The 24,342-nt window shown below is 35.4% G+C and overlaps 2 protein-coding genes across 2 annotated transcripts in view; one reads left to right on the plus strand and one right to left on the minus strand.

The window, feature by feature from the left end:
- Positions 1-24,342, plus strand: part of LOC126886244 (uncharacterized) — a 32,660-nt gene that overhangs the window by 6,692 nt on the left and 1,626 nt on the right. The window contains exons 2-4 of the mRNA XM_050653112.1: positions 11,357-11,488; positions 23,271-23,400; positions 24,044-24,250. Of these exons, the coding sequence (XP_050509069.1) occupies positions 11,357-11,488; positions 23,271-23,400; positions 24,044-24,250 (469 nt within the window). The remainder of the gene's footprint in view (positions 1-11,356; positions 11,489-23,270; positions 23,401-24,043; positions 24,251-24,342) is intronic.
- On the minus strand, positions 3,458-6,816 carry LOC126886265 (uncharacterized). Its single transcript, XM_050653137.1, has 6 exons — positions 6,747-6,816; positions 6,638-6,682; positions 6,317-6,394; positions 5,821-6,065; positions 5,457-5,616; positions 3,458-3,606 (listed from the first exon to the last, which is right to left on the minus strand). The coding sequence occupies exons 1-6, from the start codon at positions 6,799-6,801 to the stop codon at positions 3,467-3,469; spliced, it is 723 nt and encodes a 240-aa protein (XP_050509094.1). The 5' UTR covers positions 6,802-6,816; the 3' UTR covers positions 3,458-3,466.

Genomic DNA, 24,342 nt, shown 5'->3' on the forward strand with positions numbered 1-24,342 from the left:
TTTGTCCCCTTTCTCCACACCAATTTTCATATCTTTAAAATACTCATAACATATATTATTATAATAAAAACTATCGATAATACGTGTGTAAATTGCCAAAAATAGCAAAATTCCAATCAAAAATTAGGTTGGAGAAAATGTAACCCTCAAAGTTCAAAATCGGTATACGTTAAAAAAATGCATTTTCTCGGCTTCCCATGGAGCAATTTCCTTCATTCTTTTTTTGTTGCCAAGTAACTCGAGTAGAGTCATCGAACTAACGCATTATTAAATGTCAATTTTGCTTTTGTTTTGTTATAATAAATTAATTTACTTATTATAACACAAAATTTTAATTTGTTTAAATAAAAATTGTTTAAATAACTATACAGCTTTCAAATGAGAATATTTATGTTTTTAACTTTAAAAGGTGCACTTGGAGTAAGTTTATCTAAAAAAAAGCCTACAACTGGAAAAAATATGTAGTTTTCTGTTCTTATAAATAAATTAATCTATTATAACAAAACAAAAGCAAGTTTGACATTTAATAATACATTAGTTTGATGGCTCTACTCGAGTTATTAGGGAACAAAAGAAGAATGAAGGAAATTGCTCCATGGGAAGCCGAGAAAATGCATTTTTTTTACGTATACCGATTTTGAACTTTGAGGGTTACATTTTCTCCAACCTAATTTTTGATTGGAATTTTGCTATTTTTGGCAATTTTCACACGTATTATCGATAGTTTTTATTATAATAATATATGTTATGAGTATTTTAAAGATATGAAAATTGGTGTGGAGAAAGAGGACAAAAATAAAAAGGTGATGGTTTAAAAATTATGATCCTATTGTTCATATCTTTGCCGTAAATTCCGGTCAACTTTGACCGCTTGTATCTCAGGAACCACTCTTCATAATTAAACGTTTTTTCTTTTAAAAGAAGCATCCTGCGCTGTTTTTCTAATACCGTTTTCATAATTTAATTTAGTTTAATAGTTCCCGAGATATTTTATTTGTTTATAAGCCAAAAAATTGTTTATAATTTTAAAATATTCCTGAGGCCGCTTAAATAATCCAATTTCAATTCTGTAAAGTACATTAGATTTGTATAGTGTCTTTTTATTAAAAAATCATAGTTATTCTTATGCACCATATTTATTGTCGTCATTATAGCGACCGCAAATTTTTAATTAACAATTCAATTGTTGCTAAACTGTTGATTAAATTTCCATCGGCTTCTGGAATTATAATCTTTACGAAAAGGGCTTTTACATTACCAAGTTATTTAATTATTAATTAACAATTACTTATCTAAAATTTTAGTTGAAATTAAAGATTTTGTTGGAAAAACCCGCTTTTTCCGGGGAAAGTTTTCTTCGAAGTGAATCGGGAAAAACACGTCTCTATGCAGAATTTAATTGCGGTGAATTTTTATTTGGGTGTTTTTGGTGTAAAGTTAAAATCTTTGGAGTTATAGAGCAAAAATTGAAAAAAACACGATTTTCGGGCGCCATTTTGTTTATAAAAAAAGTAGCACACTATCTGCGGACTTTGCATACCTATATTATTAATACATACAATAATAAGATTCGATTCCAGCAATAAAATTGCTGGTAAATAACTTTTCCTTGTATTTTGCTAATTAGCCCAGAGTATATCAGTTATTGCACTAACTGTATTACCCGTAAGAGATTATTTTTGAATATTTTCTGAAATTTCTGCAAAATATTAACAATACAATCGCCATTCATCGTCAATATTTTGTGTTTTGTCCCAATTATTGACATAATTCCCCACAGGCATACGTATAAAATTATATTAAAAAATATTTATTATCAGAATGTCATAAAAGTTAAGTAAATCTGATAATTATGTACAGATCGGCAACACTGTCGATTTTCTACACTGTCTGGTACTACGCACAAAATGGCCGACGATCTGCGCAATAATAGTGCGCGAACTTTTCCCGCCTTCTAGTGTGTCAGTGTCACTGCTGTTGCATTTATTATGCTGTGTCTCCAGTACGATGGCCGTGTCAAATAAAGAACATAACTAGTTACTCATTCTATGAAGCATAATAACACGTACCTACAGGAAAAAAATAGAATAGGTATATTCTTACGAAAGAGAAAATACAGTATGTGGCAAAATAAACAGTACTGAAATGAATATTTAAATGTTTATGATTATTTATATATCTAGTATACATGTACATGATATATCCTTGCAACCATTATTCACGACGACGCACGTTCCCGATAAAACAGATCCTAAAGATGTGGTCAGTGGCGGATCTACGGGGAAGGAAAATGAGGAAATTAATTTTCCCCCTAACAAAGTCCAAAATTAAAGAAAAAATTGTTCCAACATAAAAATGTATTAGCTGACATGAAACCGAAACCACAGAAAGACAAATTCAACACAATAAACACGCTAGTAAGGAAAATTGAGGGAACTTAATGCCTATAAGTTATTATTTATGTCTTTTATGTAATCTGAGTTTATTTTTTTATGTCTTTTGGTTCGTTTTTCATTGGAAGTTCCCCCTAAGGCAAATTTCCCCTCACAAGGCAAATTTCTAGATCTGCCACTGCTTCTGCCACGAAAAAATCTTTAATTATAATCCGCAATTTGGAAATGGCAGACGATGGATCTGTCTGACTCCTTCACCATTCCAGATTTCTAAGCATCCGGTGGCGTTACCCAGATAGCAAAATGTGATTCATAGGACATTCATAGAATGTCCTAAAAGAATAATGGAATATTCAGTGAATGTCCCCTAGATATATATATTCTTTATAGAATATTCCTAGGACCAGCATTTTGTTCAGTCCTAGCGATATCCGACGGATATCTCTGGAGAATATTCCACTAATATCCCAGATATTCTATGAATATCATATAAACGTTCCGCATTCAAAGAATATCTTCAAGTGATATTCCACGCATATTTCAGATATTACCGGGATATCCTAAAGACATTCAAACAGGTACATTCGGGGAAGCACTCCAAGAAAATATACCATGAATATTGCAGATATTCCTTGAATGATCCATGAATATCCAGGCTCGCACATTCAAGGGGCAATGCCATCGGGAATATTCTAGATATTCCTTAAATATTCTCTGGGCTTTCCAAGTAACATATTTAAAGAATATTCGCATGCACATTTTGCACTGCAGTAATATTTTATGTAAATTAGGCCGAGTGCACACAGATAAAGCAAAAACATAATTAATAACAAAACTTTTGAGTAATGGTATTAGAAGCGGTTTTTTCTTCTCGATTAATAGGACACACATTGGTAAAGCAAAACGTTGTAGGTTGTATTGCTTCACCAATGTGTACTCGCTCTATTAACCAAGAAAGAAAAACTGCGCTGAACATTTTCTATAATTGCGTTTGCTGTATCAGTATGCACGCGACCTTTGCACAATTTGGGGAAATATATGAATGAGAATATTAAAATATTAACTAATATTAATTAACTCTTTATTTCCAAATTAAAATTAATTGTGTGTTCTTCGTTTTTCTTCATCCTCTCTTTGGCTTTTGTCAGCCATTTGCTTATGGCTACTTCGACTTCCTTAGATGTACAATCTATATGTAGTTTCAATATGGATTCTAAAAAAAATATTTATTTTAGTTTTCATATTTGGATTATCTATACAGGGTGCGGCAGATAAACCATTGGTTAGAAAGATCTCGAGAATTAAAAGGCACTGAAAACTAAGAATTGGCATGTAGGGATTTTCAAGGGTGAACTATTTAGTACAAATCAGCATCCTTTTGCTACTTCCGGTTACACCGGAAGTTGGTTATAACTTTGTTTTTTTTAATGGGACATCTTGAATTTTATGGCATTTTTAGATTGTCCTTTAGGAGCTGATTTCACTGATCTATCACATTTAAGTCAAAAGGTGAATAGTTCCGAAGATATAGGGTGTTAAAAATCGATATTTTTAAATTTTAGGAATTTTTTGTTTTAAAAGTATTGATTATTGGTCAGAACGGATTACATTTTCCTATCCTAACTTTTTATTTACTATACATTTACATTTAATTGAAACAAATACAGGGTAGTCGAGAATTCCGAATTTTTGACCATCCTGTATTTGTTTTAATTAAATGGCAATGGATAGTAAATAAAAAGTTAAGATAGGAACATGTAAGCTATTTTGAACAATAATCAAAATACTGATAAAACAAAAAATTCCTAGAATTTAAAATTATTGATTTTTATCACCCTATGATCAAAATCAGAAATACTGTAGCTGTTTTGTAGTACATGACAGGCTATTTTTGACTACCTATTCCATGAACTTTTATTTGGCAATTTTATATGTAGTAGGGCCATAATACTACATAAAATTGATAAAAGTTTATACATTATTTCCGATTTTAACTTGATACAGTTTACCCAAATAAGCCGGTCATAGTGTATTGGAACTTTCTTATGCAGTGTGCATAAGAAACATACATATCAATGCAGGGTACATATCAATTTTGAGTTTTCAGTGATCTTTAATTCTCGAGATCTTTTTAACCGGCAGTTTACCTGCCGCACCCTGCATAAGAAAGTTCCAATACACTATGACCGGCTTATTTGGGTAAACTGTATCAAGTTAAAATCGGAAATAATGTATAAACTTTTATCAATTTTATGTAGTATTATGGCCCTACTACATATAAAATTGCCAAATAAAAGTTCATGGAATAGGTAGTCAAAAATAGCCTGTCATGTACTACAAAACAGCTACAGTATTTCCGATTTTGACTTGATACATCAATTTTAACTCACCAAAATTTCTATCTATCTATCTCACGCTTTCAATTGTAGTAGGTTGAAGAACTTTCATTAGAGTATTTAATTATTTTGACTAAATCTTTATATACAGGGAAACATATTTCAAGTTCTATGTAGAAACAATCAATGACAAGTATTATTTTAAGAAAATTGCTGCCTTCTGGTAACTCTAAATTTAGCCTGCTCCTTTAATATTCGCTGTGAGTTCTATTTAAAATAAATACTGAGGAATTATTATTTAATTCATTTACTGGGAATCGGTCAGGAATATAAAAAAATTCTTTTGTTTCTGTATGTTTCGGTTTATTTTAATTTAAACCATTTTCAACAGTTTGTCACCTCATAGAGGTTAGTCGTTAGTTGTTTCGTGTGTCAAATATATTTATATTTATTTATTTATATTTGACACACGAAACCACTAACGACTATATAACCTCTATGAGGTGACAAACTGTTGAATAGGGTTTAAATTAAAATAAACCGAAATGTACAGAAACAACAGAATTTTTTTATATTCCTGACCGATTCCCAGTAAATGAATTAAATAAAATTTGACGGTCATAAAACAAACTTATAATACTGAGGAATATTATTTTTGATAAACTTGTTTAATAATCTGATTTATTTCTACACAAAACTGTCAAATTTTAACAAAATATATACTCACTTATTACGGCAGTGCAAATTAGAGTCTTATTAAAGGGATTTTTCCCCTTATGACCTTGAAAACTGTAGATAACTGCTAATTGATCATTGAAGGTTTTTTTCAAGCATCTCTTGACACTTTCCTTGTAATCAAAACCTCCCACCTGACGCATGTAAATAACCTACAGACAGTCACTTATTAGATTTCTAACTGTAGTCTAACAATTTTTATTTGAGTGTGATTCATTGTTGAGAATGCGCTTGAATCTCCTTTTGATATAGATACAGATGAATCGTACTCAAATAAAAATTGTCAGAATATAAACATTGAATATTTTCAATACAAAGTCTCAGAAAAATTTTAAAAATATAAGAATATCACTCACAAAGTTGTCTAGATTTGTAGCATTTTCTAGTAGCTTTTCAACGTCTCCTAGTTCTTCTAAGGTGGATAGAGGTAATTTCTTATGAACTTCATCATCAGGTATATCTGTACTTTTTTGTTGCCCTCTGATTATAGTGGACAATTCATCCACTTTTCTGTCAATTTCACTAAGTTTTTGTTCTTGTAATTCTAACGTTCTTTTTATTCTTATTAAATATGAAATTGCAGTTTCTTGAGCATTGGCATCTAAAACAAAAATCAAAATTACTGACCAAATAGCAACTACATAGGTGCTTTCACTGTAGTATTGAGCCGTACTTTTTGTTAACAATTCATATTGTTTTCACGCAAACCATCAATTTTTTTAATTGTTAAAAAATCAGTTTAACATCTGTAAAGTTGATTTACAGCCAATACATAAACTGAAATTAGTACTTAAGCACAATGTGAATGGTCTTTAATTTTAGAAATTCAATAACAATTAGAAAATAACTTACTTGTTGGTGTGGGTTTGGAAGTATCTTGCACGGTTTTTACTTCCTGTTTGTTTTCTAATCCAATATTTGGATGAGTTCCTAAAAGATCATAGTTATAAATAAAGCTTATGTAAAAATACACATTAAAGAATGTGCCACAGCACTTGAATTTGTACTCCAATCTGTCGAACGGTACGTTTGTCAGTTCACTTGCTTTGGTGGTAGATATATGCAAGTGACTATAACACTATGAGTTCATATCATATATTATATTTACAGTACAGCAAGTTAAAATGAATCATCACCTCATAAAACTTATTTTATTATTAAAAATGTGCTCACTTGATTTAGATGGGGTACACTTTTCATGTTGTTCTTTCTTAGACTCTGCAATAAAATAGAATTACAAAATTAAAATTTATAATAACACCTTTTTAATTTTACAACTTACTAGGAAATGAATGTTCAAAAACCAGATCTGACCCATCTGAGTCCTGCCACAGCATAGAAAACGCAACAGCAGTGACACACTAGTAGGCGGGAAAAGTTCGCGCACTATTACTGCGCAGATCGTCGGCCATTTTGTGCGTAGTACAGACAATGTAGAAAATCGACAGTGTTGCCGATTTGTACATAATTATCAGATTTACTTAACTTTTATGACATTCATATTTTTAAACATAATTTTATACGTATGCCTGTGGGAATTATGTCAATAATTGGGACATAACACAAAATATTGACGATGAATGGCGATTGTATTGTTAATCTTTTGCATAAATTCCAGAAATTATTCAAAAAGAATCTCTTACGGGTAATAAAGTTGGTGACATCGGCAACACTGATGTACTACGTGAACCAACACATCACATCACCACTGAGATGTACTACGCGAAAAATGGCGACCCTGTACTTTTCAACTTCAAATGCGGCATCAGGGAGTGTCCTTGCTGGTTTCGTTTATTATGCTGTGGTCCTGCTCACTACTACTGCTCACTATTTTCCTTGGTTTAGGAGGTCTCTTTTGTGGTAACACAGTTTCTTTATCTGATTTGTAATTCTGGCTATTGCACGCTTTACTAGCTCTAATGTGAGCTTTGTTAAACAGTACAAATTCTGTCTGGCTTTCTAACACTGCCTCATGTATTGGCCACAAGCCGATGCCGCCAAAATGATCATGGAACAATGGGGTGCGTTCGGACGACCATAGCGGCTGGCTGGCAGCAGAAATCGGCTGAGTGGTTGCATCCAGCCGTGATAGGGAAAGCTTAGTAAATCTCTCAGCGGCTGGCTTCCAGCGGTGACGTCTGACAGCTACTGCTGGCTCAGCTATCCAGCCGCTGTGGTCGTCCGAACGCACCCAATGGTGTTACACGTGTTACATCAAAGAATACACCATGGAGTGATTATAGATACTTGATTTGTTCTCTTGTTTATGTTTTGACGTGATTAAAACAAAGCTACAACTATTAAGTATTAAACTTGCTTCTTTTTCATAAACATCATTATACACTTGTGCTATTCCATTGAAAAAGTTTGACAGCAGACAGCACGACCGTCAATTCTTCTTCGGTTTTTCACTATGTACACATGGCCCTTTACTATTTAGCTTTTTAGAAATGTCTTAAAAGAATATTCTGGGGATCTGCTCCCAAAGAATATTCCTCGAGAGATATTCTAAGGATGTGCTACTGAAGAATATTCATCGAGAAATATTCTTAGAATTTACTCATAGTATTGTTCTATGGATATTCTGTTGGGAATATTCACAGAATATTCGTCCAAGATATATATATTCGGCCGATATTCCTGGAATATTCGGAATATTTATATTCTTTTCAGGACATTGAGAGAATGTCCCAGGAATATTGCATGCTATCTGGGTAGTTCTGGTGAGTGGCAACTCCCAAAATGGAAATTCTAAGAGACTTCCTGGCAGTGTGACAGGTATTTTTAATCGTGCAAAGTCACTGTTAGTTTGAATTATTAACTGTGGGTTAACAGTATACTTCTGGACAAAAAAAACTGATCAAAAATTTTTTCGACTACTTACTTATCTTTATACAGGGTGAGGCAAATAAAGGGCCTATTAGAAATATCTCGAGAACTAAAGGCAACAGAATCATGAAAATTTGAATAAAGAGGTTTTGAAGGATGATCTATTAAATGAAAATATTTTCATCTCTTTGCAACTTCCGGTTATACCGGAAGTTGCTTATCACTTCGTTTTTTTTAATGGGACACCCTGTATATTTTTACATTTTTGGATTCTCTTCGATTTCTCCTTTCTTAAAATATGAGGTTTTGTAATATTATACAGGGTATTTTGAAAGATAATTACATATTTTTTTTAATTGCAAAGCAAAATTAACACCCTGTAGAATTGTAGTAGTTTGACATCTAAAACTCTACTTACGTTCAAATGATTTTTAATATACTCTACTATTGTTAAGAATCATTAGTATAGCTAAATTTTTAATTCTAGTATACAGGATTGGTCGAAACTCGGAATGAGTATTTTCTGAGTTTTCTTAAATGGAACACCCTGTATTTTAGTATTGTAATGAAATGATATTTTATGGTACTTTTTTATTTCTTAAGCATTCCCTATACCTAACTGCTTTAATTTGTGCTTAATTGTTAATCGCACCAACAATCTTAACTTCGTAGGTATTTTGATAGCTAAACCATTATTGGTAATTTTAAGGACCACTCTGGATTAATATATATTTATTTCTGAAAAATTATTTGGGATTGAGTATTTTCACGGCCAACCTAATAAAATTATAGGTACGTATTTTTTGGTGCAATTAATATTTAGCTTGAATCACCAATAACCCACAAATTAGAGCAAATAGGTATAGGGAATGCTTAAGAAATAAAAAAGTTCTATAAAATATCATTTCATTACAATACAAAAATACAGGGTGTTCTATTTAAGAAAACTCAGAAAATACTCATTCCGAGTTTCGACCAACCCTGTATACTAAAATTAAAAATTTAGCTATACTAATGATTCTTAACAATAGTAGAGTATATTAAAAATCATTTGAACGTAAGTGGAGTTTTAGATGTCAAACTACTACAATTCTACAGGGTGTGAATGTTGCTAGGAAATTAATAAAAAAACGTAATTATCTTTTATCATATTACAAAACCTCATATTTTAAGAAAGAAGACATCGAAGAGAATCCAAAAATATAAAAATATACAGGGTGTCCCATTTAAAAAAAACGAAGTTATAAGCAACTTCCGGTATAACCGGAAGTTGCAAAGAGATGAAAATATTTTCATTTAATAGATCATCCTTCAAAATTTCTTTATTCCAATTTTCATGATTCTAATCAAGTATATTCAAATGGGAAATAAGCCACAATTTTACCTAAAAATGATTTTATTAACGTTTCGACGCCCAAGTCGGGTGTCGTTGTCAAAATACAAAATAATACTAAATAAATAAAAATGTTGTTGCTTAGTAAAAAATTCTTCTAATAATTTATTTAATCTGACTCATTTATATCGGCAATTTAGACACGTATTATACATTTTAAAGTAGACGACTTTAAAATGATATTGCCAATATTGATGAGTTGCGTTCCTGGGACGACTTTACTATATAAATGAGTCAGATTAAATAAATTATTAGAAGAATTTTTTACTAAGCAACAACATTTTTGTTTATTTAGTATTATTTTGTATTTTGACAACGACACCCGACTTGGGCGTCGAAACGTTAATAAAATCATTTTTAGGTAAAATTGTGGCTTATTTCCCATTTGAATATACTTGATTATAAAAATGCCACAAGAAAATAGCTTCAGAACAACATTTCATGATTCTGTTGCCTTTAGTTCTCGAGATATTTCTAATAGGCCAGTTATCTGCCTCACCCTATATACAGGGTACCACCACAAGATAGGGATCAATTATACCACGATTTTTAGGGATGAAAATAAGTAATTTTGGCCTAACTTATCTATACACAAAAGTGCATCCAGAGATAGTTACGAGGGGTTAAAGTTACAAAACAAAACCGAATAACAATATTGCTTTAAAACGGCTTAAAACTGGTTTATGAAAATTTATATTATATGTCAGCATGCCATGGTCAATAGAAAGTTAATCGAGAAGCTGAAAGCAGGTATTGTAATTTGGTAACCCATCGATGCAAGAGCTAAGAAATATGGCTTTGACAATAAATTAAAAATTAATATACCAGGTAGGGAAGACTGGAAGGAAGGTGTACCCATACAAGTGGAAGATATCTGTTACACTGATGCCTCAAAATCATCGGAGAGTGTAGGAGTGTGTATTAAATAGTGTGTTGTTACTGCCTTCTGGTTCTAATTAATTAAAAAGACTAAACACGTCTTACTATACACTATATTTTATTCACTGGTATCCAATATCTAAACAATAACATTAATGATTCATAGCGCCTCGCCTTACTACATACTAACTTCTAATAATTATTTGTATATCTATATCCATACTGATTGCTCAGCGTGTTTTTATACCTATCTGAACCATAACAAATATAGTTCAAGTTCACTCGTAATAAACATGTGATACAAACTATAAGCTATTGTTTTTATGTATGTTCAATACCCTAAAGGTTAATAACATCATATTTAAATTATGATTTATACAGAGGGTTCATAATATACCACATAAGTGGATATACTTAGTAAAGATAAAGCAAGAGATATGTAAGAAATAGAAGAGCAGAAAAGAACCGATTTCTACCGTTCCGTTGCCCTCTTCACAGATAGCCAGACAGCGCTTAAGGCACTCAATTCTGTAGAGGTTAAATTATTCTAAGCTAGTATAGGATTGTGTGGGTGCCAAAAATAACAAATTTCGCGTACGAACGAATAAACGTTCTGACAAAATCAAACATCGTAATATAACAAGTCATATAACATTTTTTTTAAATGAAGTAAAAGTCAGACTTACTCTCAATCTTTATTGTAACTTCCGACGACCGGTTTCGCTCTTTAAACTTTGTAGAGCATCTTTAAGTTGAACCCATTCAAGATTTAACATTTTTTTTATTTTCAGGATATTGCAAATTTTGTTTGCTTTAATTCCGTATATGTTCCACAAGTCCTAGGTCTTGATGGACCCTACACATTCTTTGGTATCACTGGAACTGCCACAGCGTTTTTTAGTTTCTTATGGAAGCCTATAGCGGTAAGATTATTTTAACCACAAAAAAAACACAACTAACAAAAACCGCATAATGTAACAGAATTATCATATTTAACCAAAAATATAATATTGCTGCTTCTGCTAGTTAATATTGTTAATATGTATTGCTAGGTATACTTCATCATCATCATCATCATTCTCTTTGCCTTATCCCTATGCGGGGTCGGCTTCCCTAATTGCATTTCTCCACACAATTCTATCTTGGGTCATACCAATGTTAATCCCCTTTACCAACATGTCCTGCCTTATCGTCTCCCCCCAGGTCTTCTTTGGTCTTCCTCTCCTACTCCTTCCAGGAATCTGCACTTCAGCTATTCTTCGTATTGGGTGATTAACGTCTCGACGTTGAACATGACCAAACCATCTTAACCTATGCTCTCTCAATTTGGCATCAATCGGTGCCACACCTAGACTTCCCCTAATATACTCATTTCTAAATTTATGCTTCTTTGTCACTCCACTCATCCATCTAAGCATTCTCATTTCCGCCACATGCATTCGTTCTTTCTCTTTCTTTTTCACTGCCCAACATTCAGTTCCGTACATCATAGCCGGTCTTATGGCTGTTTTATAGAATTTTCCCTTCAGCTTCATTGGAATTTTTCTGTCACACAACACACCACTCGCTTCTTTCCACTTCATCCATCCAGCCCTAATTCTACTGCATGCATCTCTATCTATTTCTCCATTACTCTGTAATACCGATCCTAGGTACTTAAAACTATTGCTTTTCACAATCATTTCACCATCCAAAGATACCATTTTATTTGTAGTAGCTCCATCTCTAAATGAACATTTCAAATACTCTGTTTTTGTCCTACTAAGTTTTAAACCTTTTTCCTCCAGAGCTTGTCTCCACTGTTCCAGTTTTTGTTCCAAGTCTCTTTCACTATTTCCTACTAACACGACATCATCAGCATACATTAAGCACCATGGAATGTTACCCTGTAGTTTCGCTGTTATCTGGTCCAAAACTAATGAGAATAAATACGGACTAAGCACAGAGCCTTGGTGCAATCCTACTTTCACATGAAATTTATCAGTCTCTCCCACACCTGTCCTAACACTAGTCGTTATTCCCTCATACATATCCCTCACAATCTTTACATATTCACCAGGGACTCCTTTCTTATTGAGTACCCACCACAGAAACTCTCGAGGAACTCTATCATATGCTTTCTCAAGATCAATGAATACCATATGAGCGTTTGTTTCTTTACTCCTGTATTTTTCCATCAACTGCCTTATAATGAAAATTGCATCTGTTGTTGATCTATCCTGCATAAAGCCAAATTGATTCTCGGATATTTCGGTCTCTTCACGTATCCGTCTATCAAAATTACTCTTTCCCATATTTTCATGTCATGGTGTGGCTAAGCAGTTTTATAGTCCTGTAGTTTGTACATTGTTGTATATCTCCCTTGTTTTTGTAAACAGGTACCAGTATACTGCTTCTCCATTCGTCTGGCATTTGTCCAACTTCCATAATTCTATTAAATAGACCTGCTAGCCACCTTGTTCCGGTCTCTCCCAATGCTCTCCATACTTCCCCAGGAATATCATCTGGTCCTACCGCTTTTCCTTTATTTATTTTTTGAAGCGCTTGAGCCAACCGCTTCCTCGTTGGTTATTTTGGTGACCATTGCTGCTACTGTCTCCGTTGACTCTACAGGCTGTCTGTCAAATTCTTCATTTAATAAGCTGTCAAAGTACTTTCTCCATCTATTTTTGACATCCCTTTCGTGAACTAGTATTTTATTATTGTCCAATAATAAATATTCAGAATTCATATTCGATATTGAACAGAATTATTTTATCACCCAGTAGACCGCACGAATTTATTTATTTTATATTCACGCACGTAGATTAATTAGTTTAGATACAAATTGGTCAATTATCAACAATATAATTTGGAAATGTCACGAAACTGCTGACAAAAGTAGAATTATTTACCTTAATTAGATATACAAATCACGGGGGACTAGCGTCACCTATGACCCAATTTAAGCTTCTATAAAACTAGGCTCTTGGGCCTAGAAAGAGAGTTCTCATTCAGTCTTCAGCTAATCGCGTATCATTTATCAGTTACAGTGTTCGGCGGTTCTCCCGGGATTGAAATATATCCTTGTGTTCGTCTATATCAATAAACGTATTTATCGCTACTCACGTCTTTTACATCCTACGTATTTACACATGGTCCTTATCGAGAAAAAAAGGAGGCCTACAAGTACAGTCCACACCAATCGAAATCAGTAGCAAATAGACGACACTAGGCCCGGGAGAACAGAACCAGAGCGAAGCAGAAGCCGTATCCAGAAAACTACAGGCCAGAAGCCGTATCCAGAAAAATACAGGTCAGAAGCCGTATCCAGAAAACTACAGGTCAGAAGCCGTAACCAGAAAAATACAGGTCAGAAGCCGTATCCAGAAAACTACAGGTCAGAAGCCGTATCCAGAAAAATAACGGTCAGAAGCCGTAACCAGAAAAATACAGGTCAGAAGCCGTATCCAGAAAAATAACGGTCAGAAGCCGTAACCAGAAAAATACAGGTCAGAAGCCGTATCCAGAAAAATAACGGTCAGAAGCCGTAACCAGAAAAATACAGGTCAGAAGCCGTATCCAGAAAAATAACGGTCAGAAGCCGTATCCAGAAAAATAACGGTCAGAAGCCGTAACCGGAAAAATACAGGTCAGAAGCCGTATCCAGAAAACTACAGGTCAGAAGCCGTATCCAGAAAAAATAACGGTCAGAAGCCGTAACCAGAAAAATACAGGTCAGAAGCCGTATCCAGAAAAATAACGGTCAGAAGCCGTACCCAGAAAGAGTTACTGCAGATCCAGAAAGAAAACTACAGGTCAGAGGGCATATCCAGGTGCGCATGCAGAGCCAGTCCAGAAACATAAAAAAAAAAAAAAAACCGTAAGTTTTTGAACAAATTAACATTTTTCCAACTATTTCGTATCGTATAACGCAATATTCTTTCCAATTTTAAACCGAATTATTCGACCTATACATATTTACAAAAATTTTAGTGCATTCTATACAATAGTTGCCATTCAAATAAATTTAAATATTTACTAACTATTTACTCTTTATTTTTGTTAACTATATTTGCCTATATTTATTTATTGATTCTAACTATATTTGCCTTATATATTAACTATACTTTGACTATATAATAATAATAAACGGTTAGCCCTACAAATATTTACTACCTACCTATTTCTTTATGTTACAAGTTGATAAAGAAAAAACATTATACCCTAATAATTTCATAGTGCTTGGTATTTCATTTACATAATTTTAAATCGCATTATTTTAAATACTCATCGTAATACAGAGGTTGTATTCTTATTATTCTATTTATAACTGTGCAACATAATACTTTGATTGACATTAACCCACATATAACACTGACCTACAGATAAATAAGCAAACCTCAGCAAGGTCTACAGAATTACTATTTACGATTCAGCAAAAGGTGAATCACAGTAAATTGAAAATATAAATAGTTACGAAAAAATACGGTAAAAACATTTATTACTGCATAAAATAGAAAGTAAGTGGATTTAAACATGGAAGCGTTACAGAACAAGCAAGCTGAGCTTGGAGGAGAGATTTCTAAACAGGTGTCGTCTCTTAAGAGAGACCCTGGATCTCGCAAGAATCAACAATACATTAAAGAGCGTCAGGATAGATTAGAGGATTATTGGACAAGGTTTGAGCATAACCACGAGAAATTATTAGATAGCGGAGTAACGAAAGACAAGTACTTCGAAACAAAATACTACGAGCAGGTTTTTAAGACATATATTGAGGGAAAAACCCTATTGGAAGAATATGGAAGAATATTGAAAAGAGGAAAGACAACAAAAGGAAAGGAGATACAAATAAGAAAACAAAAAATCGAGGAATTATTACAAGAATATGAACAGGAGTTGCAGTACGATGAAGAACTGCAAGCAGAATTGAAAGAACACATGGAGAAAATAAACACACTCATCATAGAAGCAACAGTAAATGATGAGCTAGACGTTATAGACAGTGACGAAGTAGAGAGGATAGATCAGCTAAGGAGGAAGGTCAGGGAAACGATAAAGAAAATGCGGCCTGCAATGCAACGACCAGACAGCACACAGAGAAGAGAGGGAGTAACATTACCGCAGGTAAAAATCCCTGTGTATGAAGGAAGATATGAAACGTGGAGAACTTTCCACGATCTGTTTACAAAGGTAATACATGAAAACCAACAGTTGTCGAGAGCAGAGAAGATGCAGTACCTCAAAACACAAGTAAGAGGGGAAGCCCACAGGATGATACAACACTTGCACATATCCGAAGCCAACTACGAAGTGGCATGGAACATGTTAAAGGAAAGATATGAGAATCCGAGGATGATACTGTTTAAACTAATAGACAGGATGTTACTAGCACAGGAAGTAAAGGATTCTTCCGCTAGAGCACTGAAATCACTACATGACACCTTCCATGAGTGCCTGGAAGCCATAGGAGGGTTGGGAACAGACACGGAAGCGTGGAGCCCATTGATAGCGCGAATTAGCATAACAAAATGGGACAATGAGACAAGGAGACTATACGAAAACCACAGCGGAGACAGTAGACAGATACCGACGTTCAAGTCAACACAAACGTTTCTACAGCGACGATTCCAAACACTGGAACTGCTGGAGTCAGAAAAGAGACAAGAGAAACAAGGAGGAACGGGTAAGAAAACAAGAATGGGTTGCGTGATATGCAACGGAGATCACGGAGTAGCATACTGCAGAGAATTTCTGGAACTCAAGGTAAAAGACCGGAACAGGATAATACGAGAAAAAGAATGGTGTGCGAATTGTCTAGCACATAAGAAGGAGAAACAATGCTTTTCACAGGTTAGGTGCAAACACTGTGGCGGAGACCACCACCAAACGTTGCATTATGAAACAGGAAACACAGGCAACAGAAGAAACACAAATGAAACAAGAGGAGAACAAATACAGGAAAGAAATGGAAGAGAATCAAACAGTAGAAGAAACGGGTACCAATCGGACAGGTACAGAGGAGGAAATAATTATTCCAACAACGCCAGAGAACAAAATAACGGAAGACGAGACAATACGCAAGGGAACAATGGGCAAAGAAACAACAACACACAGCAAAGAGGACAGAACTCAGTTAACTGTGCAAGCCATAAGGAAGGTGAAGCATTACTAGCCACAGCAGTGGTACGCGTAAGGGATGCGAATGGAGAGCCTCACATAATGAGAGCATTGATCGACCAAGGATCACAATGTGCATTTATAACGGAACAAGCGGCGACGGCGCTAGGAACAAAAAGGCAGCCAATACAGGCGACCATATCCGGAATAGGCTCGTCAGGGGAAAAGACAGCCAACTGGAGTATGAAACTATTGATCGGAAATCATTACCAAAGTGACTTCGAGATGGAAATAGAGGCACTGGTACTACCGAAAATAACAAGGGATTTACCGGAACAGGACATAGTCCTACAGGATTACAACGAGAAGAATGTGCTACTGGCAGACCCAAGATACTACAGGGTAGGAAAAATAGACTTATTGCTAGGAGTAAAAGAATATAGTTACATATTGACAGAAGGGATGCACAGAAGAAGTAATGGACTACTAAGTCAAAACACCAAACTAGGATGGATAATTTCGGGGATAGCGAAAGAAAGGGAGACTACTAAAGCAAAAGTATGCTGTATGATATCCAGACAAGAAATGGACATACAAATAAAGAAATTCTGGGAATTAGAAGAAGTGAATCAAGAAACAAGTTTATCAGTAGAAGAGCAAGAATGTGAAGAAATGTATCGTCAGACAGTAAAAAGAAATGAAGAAGGTAGATACGAAGTGAGAATTCCGTTTAAGGAAGACGTCACAAAGTTAGGAGAATCTAAGCAGCAGGCATTCGCCAGATTGATGCAACTTGAAAGGACGTTCACAAAAGACAAACAGTTAGAAACGAATTACAGACAATTCATGGAAGATTATGAAAACCAAGGTCATATGGCAATAGCGGAAGTCCAGGGAGGAGGTTACTACCTACCTCATCATCCAGTGAGAAAGGAGGACAGCACTACAACAAAAATAAGAGCCGTGTTTGATGCATCAAGTAAAAGCTCATCAACAGTAAGCCTAAATGATATTATGCACACGGGGCCAAAATTACAACAGGATTTGACAGATATACTATTGAGATGGAGATCCCATAAGGTAGCATACTCAGCGGATCTGGAGAAAATGTTTAGACAGATCAGAATGGCAGAAGAAGACCAAATGTATCAAAAAATACTCTGGAGAAAGAACACAAAGGATCCAGTGCAAGAATATAAATTGAAGACGGTGACATACGGCACGGCCGCAGCACCATTTTTAGCATTAAGAACAATACAACAGTTACAAGAGGATGAAGGAGGGAATTTCCCTACAGCAGCGAAAATAATAAAAGAAAATATGTATGTAGACGATATATTAGGAGGAGCGGAGACGTTAAAAGAGGCAGAAGCAGCCCAAAAGGAACTAATACAAATTTTTAAGAAAGGTGGATTTGCACTTAGAAAATGATTGAGCAACGAAGAAAAAATAATGGAGAACGTACCGGAAGAAATGAGGAATGTAGACTCAAAAGCATTCAAGCAAGAAGAAATACGAAAGACGTTAGGAATACATTGGTCACCCAAAGAAGATACAATCAGATTCAAGATAGAAATAACGACGACAAAGAAAATAACGAAAAGACACATACTGTCAGAAGTAGCAAAACTATATGACCCATTAGGATGGATAGCACCAGTAGTAATTCAGGCGAAAATGTTCATACAAGAACTTTGGGAGCAAAAGACCAGTTGGGACAAAGAATTAACTAGCGCGCAACAAAGCCGGTGGAAAGCATATCAGGCACAATTAATAAATCTTGAGAGAATAACATTATCCAGGTGGAACAATTTAAATAAAACAAACAGAGTAGAACTACATGGATTCGCAGATGCGTCTCTGAAAGGATATGGAGCGGTTATTTATTCTAGGGTATTAGACCCGGAAATTAAAACAAATCTATTGATAGCAAAATCTAAAGTCGCACCATTGAAAGGGAAAACGACATTACCAAGATTGGAATTGTGTGCCGCGGTACTATTAGCAAATTTAATGAAGAAAACCCTACAAGCATTGAACAGGGAGAACATGGCAATATATGCATGGTCGGACTCAACAATAACCCTGGCTTGGATAAAGGGATCATCAAAAAGATGGAAAATGTTCGTCGCCAACAGAGTAGAGGAGATAAAAGGAGTTATAGCGCCAGAAAATTGGCATAAAGTGGATACGAAAGAAAACCCAGCGGACATCCTCTCACGTGGAAGTACCGCTTCAGAGTTATTAGAAGCAGAGTTATGGTGGAAGGGACCAACTTGGCTAACGAGTAAAAAAGCACTGAGGTTACCGGCAGAGGATATACCTGAAACAAATGAGGAGGAAGTCAAAACGAAAGTAACGACGCACATGGTAACGATAAAGGAAGACATATGCGAGAGATTCTCGAATTTAGAAAAAATGAGAAGAGTGGTATCATATTGTATGAGATTTGCAAACAACTGCAGAAAGAAGGACAAAACTCAAGGACAACTTACAGTCCGAGAATTAGAGGAAACATTGTTAAAAGTGATAAAACTCACACAAATTAACAACTTCAAGCTAGAAATAAATAAACTGGAAAAGAAACAGCAACTAGACAGGAAAAACAAATTAGCATCATTGGTACCGTTCCTGGATAAACAAGGGATTCTAAGAGTCACCGGAAGGCTAAGGCACACGAAGCTAGAGTACGCGGAAAAACATCCTATAATTTTACCTAAGGACAGCGCATTAACAAAGTTAATTATATCGGACAGTCATACAAAAAATCTACATAGCGGACTACAACAGACATTACAATACATAAAGAGGAAATATTGGATAATAAACGGAAGAAGAACCGTGAAAAGTCAGTTAACTAAATGTATAAAGTGTAGGAGGTATAAAGGACAAGTAGCACAACAGTTAATGGGAGACCTGCCGGAGGACAGAGTGAACCCGAGTCATCCTTTCACGAATACAGGGATAGATTACGCCGGGCCGATAAAAATAAGTACTACGAAAGGCAGAGGACAAAGGAGTTATAAAGGATACATTGCAGTATTTGTGTGTCTGTCAACAAAGGCAGTACATCTTGAGGTAGTAAGTGATATGTCTACAGATGCATTTATTGCGGCGTTCAAAAGATTTACGGCACGCAGAGGACAGTGCGTCAACATTTACAGTGATAACGGAACCACATTCGTAGGAACGGCAAACTTACTAAAAAAAGAAAATCAAAACCTAGAGGACGAGATAAAACAAGGATTAATTGCACTAGGCACCCAGTGGCACGTCATACCTGCATATGCGCCACACTTCGGAGGATTGTGGGAAAGCGCCGTGCGAATAATGAAATATCATCTGAAAAGAATCATAGGGGAAACAGTACTGACATATGAAGAACTGAGTACGGTGCTAACACAAATAGAAGCCTGTATGAATTCGAGACCATTATGTGAATCATCAGAAGACCCAGAAGGAAAAATAGCAATCACACCAGCTCACTATAGTAATAATTAATAATATAATAATAAATCACTATAATTTCACCTTATAGGGAAAGAAATTGTATCACCGAATCGGGAAGAAGAGCTCACGACGTACTTGAAGATGCCAGCAAGGTGGCGAATATTGGAAAAAATAAAAAGGGATTTCTGGAAGATTTGGAGGCAAGAGTACCTGCAACAGTTACAACAAAGGAATAAATGGCATAAAACACACCCAAACATAAAAAAAGAAGAAATAGTCATAATTAAGGAAGAGGATACACCTCCAGGTAGATGGCCACTAGCAAGGGTAATAGAAACACACCCTGGAGCGGAGGGATTAACCAGAGTAGTGTCAGTGAGAAAGGCAAACGGGAAAATAACAAAAAGACCTATACATAAGCTGATAAAATTAGAAGAAGAGAAACAGGAAAAACCAAAGAATTCATCAGGATCAAGAAGGAAGAAAATATTAATCGCAATAATGTTTTTAACACTATTGAAACCCATGAATGCAGAACTGTATAAAATATATAATCCGGAACCAGGGTTATTTACTGAAGACCTTGGAGAGGTTTACAGAGATCGAGGAACATTCCGAATAAAAGTGCTAATCGAAAAAGGAAGAGTTCAAAAGGAGCATCAACTGATAGGAAGTATGATACAAGGCATACGGGATCTGTGCCTAGAGACAAAAATCGTAAATTGTAAGGAGATAATAGGGAAGTTAGAGGAAGGACAAAGGAAGGCGGAGTCAATAAGTGAAGCGTTGACAGTAGAAATAAAAGGAAGAGAAAAAAGAGGAATATTAGGCACAACATTAACCTCCATATTTGGAGTGAACGACGAAGCCTATAGTGACATTGAGACACTAGACAAAAACCAGAGAGAATTAATAAAGGGGTCACAGCATCAGGCAAAGATAATGTTAGAGACAATAACGTCAATAAACCACACGGAGATGAGGATAAATGAACAGATGAACAAGTTAACAAAGCACTATTCACAGGCCTACAAGAAATATCAAAAGGACTCAATGAAGTAGAAGACAAAGCATTAAGACTAGAAACCGAATATAGCACGTTACGAATACAAACCATAGCATTACAAGTTACGGAGTTCATAAACGAATATATTCAATTTTACGAGGGAATATTAAACCTGCACTACAACCACGGCCATTTCGTTGATATAATAAAGCCGGGTCAAATAACCAAGAGCGGGGAAGATACTACCACAAGGAGTGGAAATACGACGACAACCCATTATAGAAACAGAGGTCAGCCATGACGACAAGTATATAAAGGTCATCGGCTACTTCATAGTGACAGGGAGAAATAATTACAGCATGCTCAAGATCACCGCGATACCACTTAAGGTCGAGGGGTCAGTGTTGCATTCGTTTGTCGCCCCAAGAAATCTACTGATTGTAGATTATAACACTCTCCACTACTTCGAATTGACCGCAGAAGATAAAGCAAGATGCTTACAGCTGGCACGGGCACAGATATATAGCGTGCTCTCCAACGGCCGTAATGAACATGGATACCAAACCAAACTGTATACTGGAAGAAATTTATGAGCGATCTAAGAATAGCACATGTCCAGTGGTTACCCGGGCAATACATCAAGCTCAGTGGAGTAAGATGGGTACACCCAACCTTTGGTTAATAATCACACCGATTCCGATACACCTGTCCATTATCTGTGATGGAAATCGGAACGAAAGAGTTCTGGAGCGAGTCTCATTTCTGAAACTCTCGCCCCGATGCATCGCCCAAACGAAAAACATTACATTACTCCCCACTAGCAGCGGGGTGGAGACAGCGATAACCAGCTACCTGAAGACTCCGATCACTCCTGTAGCGCAGTTGCTGACGATGCCAAGACATCTGTTAAATACGATTCAACCCACACACATTAACACACAAGGCGATGAATTCCGTACTATACTATTGGACGAAGAAAGTCTGGAGCAAGAAGTAGCGCATACGCCCTGGCGAAAGATACATGAGTCACATTGGACTTATTTAACGGCCACCGGGGTCATTACTTCGATTGTGGTGATTGGTCTGCTCATATTGTGGAGATACTGTCCTGGTATACGAAAATGTCGCTCAGGCAAAGCACTTAGGCAGACACCCGACCACGAGGTAACTTCTTTAGCTCGTAACCGGAAAGACGCCTCCCCGTCGACTTCCAAAGCCGACATCCCCCTCAACACTTTTTCATCTAGTAGTCCCAATTTTGATCTAAATATAGAGTCGGACGGTGAAAGCTAAGTTAACAGTTGGAAAAATATTGATTATTCTTAAACTACTTATTAATAAATTATGTATGTTGTCATATTGGAGATATGGTTGTTATATTTTATATTTATGTTATACTTGTAAACCTCGAACACTGATACTTGGGACAGCTTCCGGCGGGCAGTATGTCCAATAATAAATATTCAGAATTCATATTCGATATTGAACAGAATTATTTTATCACCCAGTAGACCGCACGAATTTATTTATTTTATATTCACGCACGTAGATTAATTAGTTTAGATACAAATTGGTCAATTATCAACAATATAATTTGGAAATGTCACGAAACTGCTGACAAAAGTAGAATTATTTACCTTAATTAGATATACAAATCACGGGGGACTAGCGTCACCTATGACCCAATTTAAGCTTCTATAAAACTAGGCTCTTGGGCCTAGAAAGAGAGTTCTCATTCAGTCTTCAGCTAATCGCGTATCATTTATCAGTTACAGTGTTCGGCGGTTCTCCCGGGATTGAAATATATCCTTGTGTTCGTCTATATCAATAAACGTATTTATCGCTACTCACGTCTTTTACATCCTACGTATTTACACAATTATTTTCATCTCGGATACATCTAATCTGATTAAAATCTTTTGCTTTCTTTGCTCTCTGTTTGGCTATTTTATATATCTTCGTTTCGCCTTCCCTGTTATCAAGTTGATCGTATAGGTTTGAATACGCTTCTGCTTTGGCTTTTGCTACTGCTACTTTCGCTTCCTTTTTCGCCACCATATAGTTTTGAAGATCTGTGTCTGATCTGGTTTCTTGCTAGGTATACTTGTAACTATATTAAAAAAGTCTTGTATTTTTTAAATTTTTAGGGCCGACTCAGTGACGAAAAAGGCCCCACTCTACTCTTATTCTGGTGTATGGTTGGAGGATTGGTTGGTACGATATTATCCTATTTAAGTGGATCTCTATACTTTTTATTTTTCGCCAGAATAATAGCATGTAAGTACTAAAGTATTCATAGACCACTGTTTTACATAGTAATATACAATTGTTATAACTGTTCGCCTCAGAAAGAGTCATACTAATTTAGTTGCTTGGAAAACTTATTACAAATATTATATAAGCCTGCGCCCCTACAGCAAACAAGCCAAAAGAAGAACTAAAGCAATTTTATCAACACCTAGACGATGCCTAAAGGTGGTCAAGAATACTTACCGAAATTAGCATCGTATCAAAAGTATATGTAGCTGGAGAAGAAATCGAACAAGTCAGGCAGTTTAAATACTTGTGTTTTCTGCTGAACGAGGGTTGTGACCCTGAGATTGAAGTAAAGAGCATGCGTAGAACAAGCCAGAAATGCTTTTTTGAGCCTTCATAAATTTCTGCACCTTGAGAAGACGATGATGATATGATTCTGTATTCAAATAGAGTGTAGTATACTTTCTTTGCAAAAAATTCCTGACTATAGATTGTCTTAGGCAGCCTCTATAATCCGACTTATTCGGAAAACGCAAAACGTTTTTTGTGTTACCAGTGGTACACTATAATATATTTCTAAGAGTCGAGTCAATAACGTCTACATATATTCAATTGAAATAATTGGTACCCACATTTTTCAAACAGTGATCTTTTTTCTTCTCAGCAATTGGAAGCCCTAGTCAAATAATCCTGCGCACCATTATTACACAACTAGATGCCGAACACCAAGCAGAACATGTCAGTAGGCTGGGTATAATCGGTGCTTTGATTGGAGTGGGAGCAGCTTTACTTTCAGGGCATCTTATGGAATTATCCAATGGATTCTCTTACTTATACAGTATTATTATACTAAACAGTATTTTAATCTTAGGTGAGTATAAATACGTTTGATAAACTACGCTTGGTAGCTCTAAGTTCTATTGATCTCCATCATTATTGATGGTTGGCTCTACAACCCATAGT

The sequence above is a fragment of the Diabrotica virgifera genome, chromosome 1 (genome assembly GCF_917563875.1).
Source record: "Diabrotica virgifera virgifera chromosome 1, PGI_DIABVI_V3a".
NCBI classification, from domain to species: domain Eukaryota; kingdom Metazoa; phylum Arthropoda; class Insecta; order Coleoptera; family Chrysomelidae; genus Diabrotica; species Diabrotica virgifera.

Bases quoted from the DNA above. Each gene is read 5' to 3' on its own strand.
- LOC126886265 (XM_050653137.1), bottom strand. From the start codon at position 6,801: ATGCTGTGGCAGGACTCAGATGGGTCAGATCTGGTTTTTGAACATTCA. The intron at 6,395-6,637 runs GTGAGCACATTT...ATGATCTTTTAG, and splicing joins GTGTACCCCATCTAAATCAA to GAACTCATCCAAATATTGGA. The intron at 3,607-5,456 runs GTGAGTATATAT...TATTTTTTTTAG, and splicing joins AATTTGCACTGCCGTAATAA to AATCCATATTGAAACTACAT.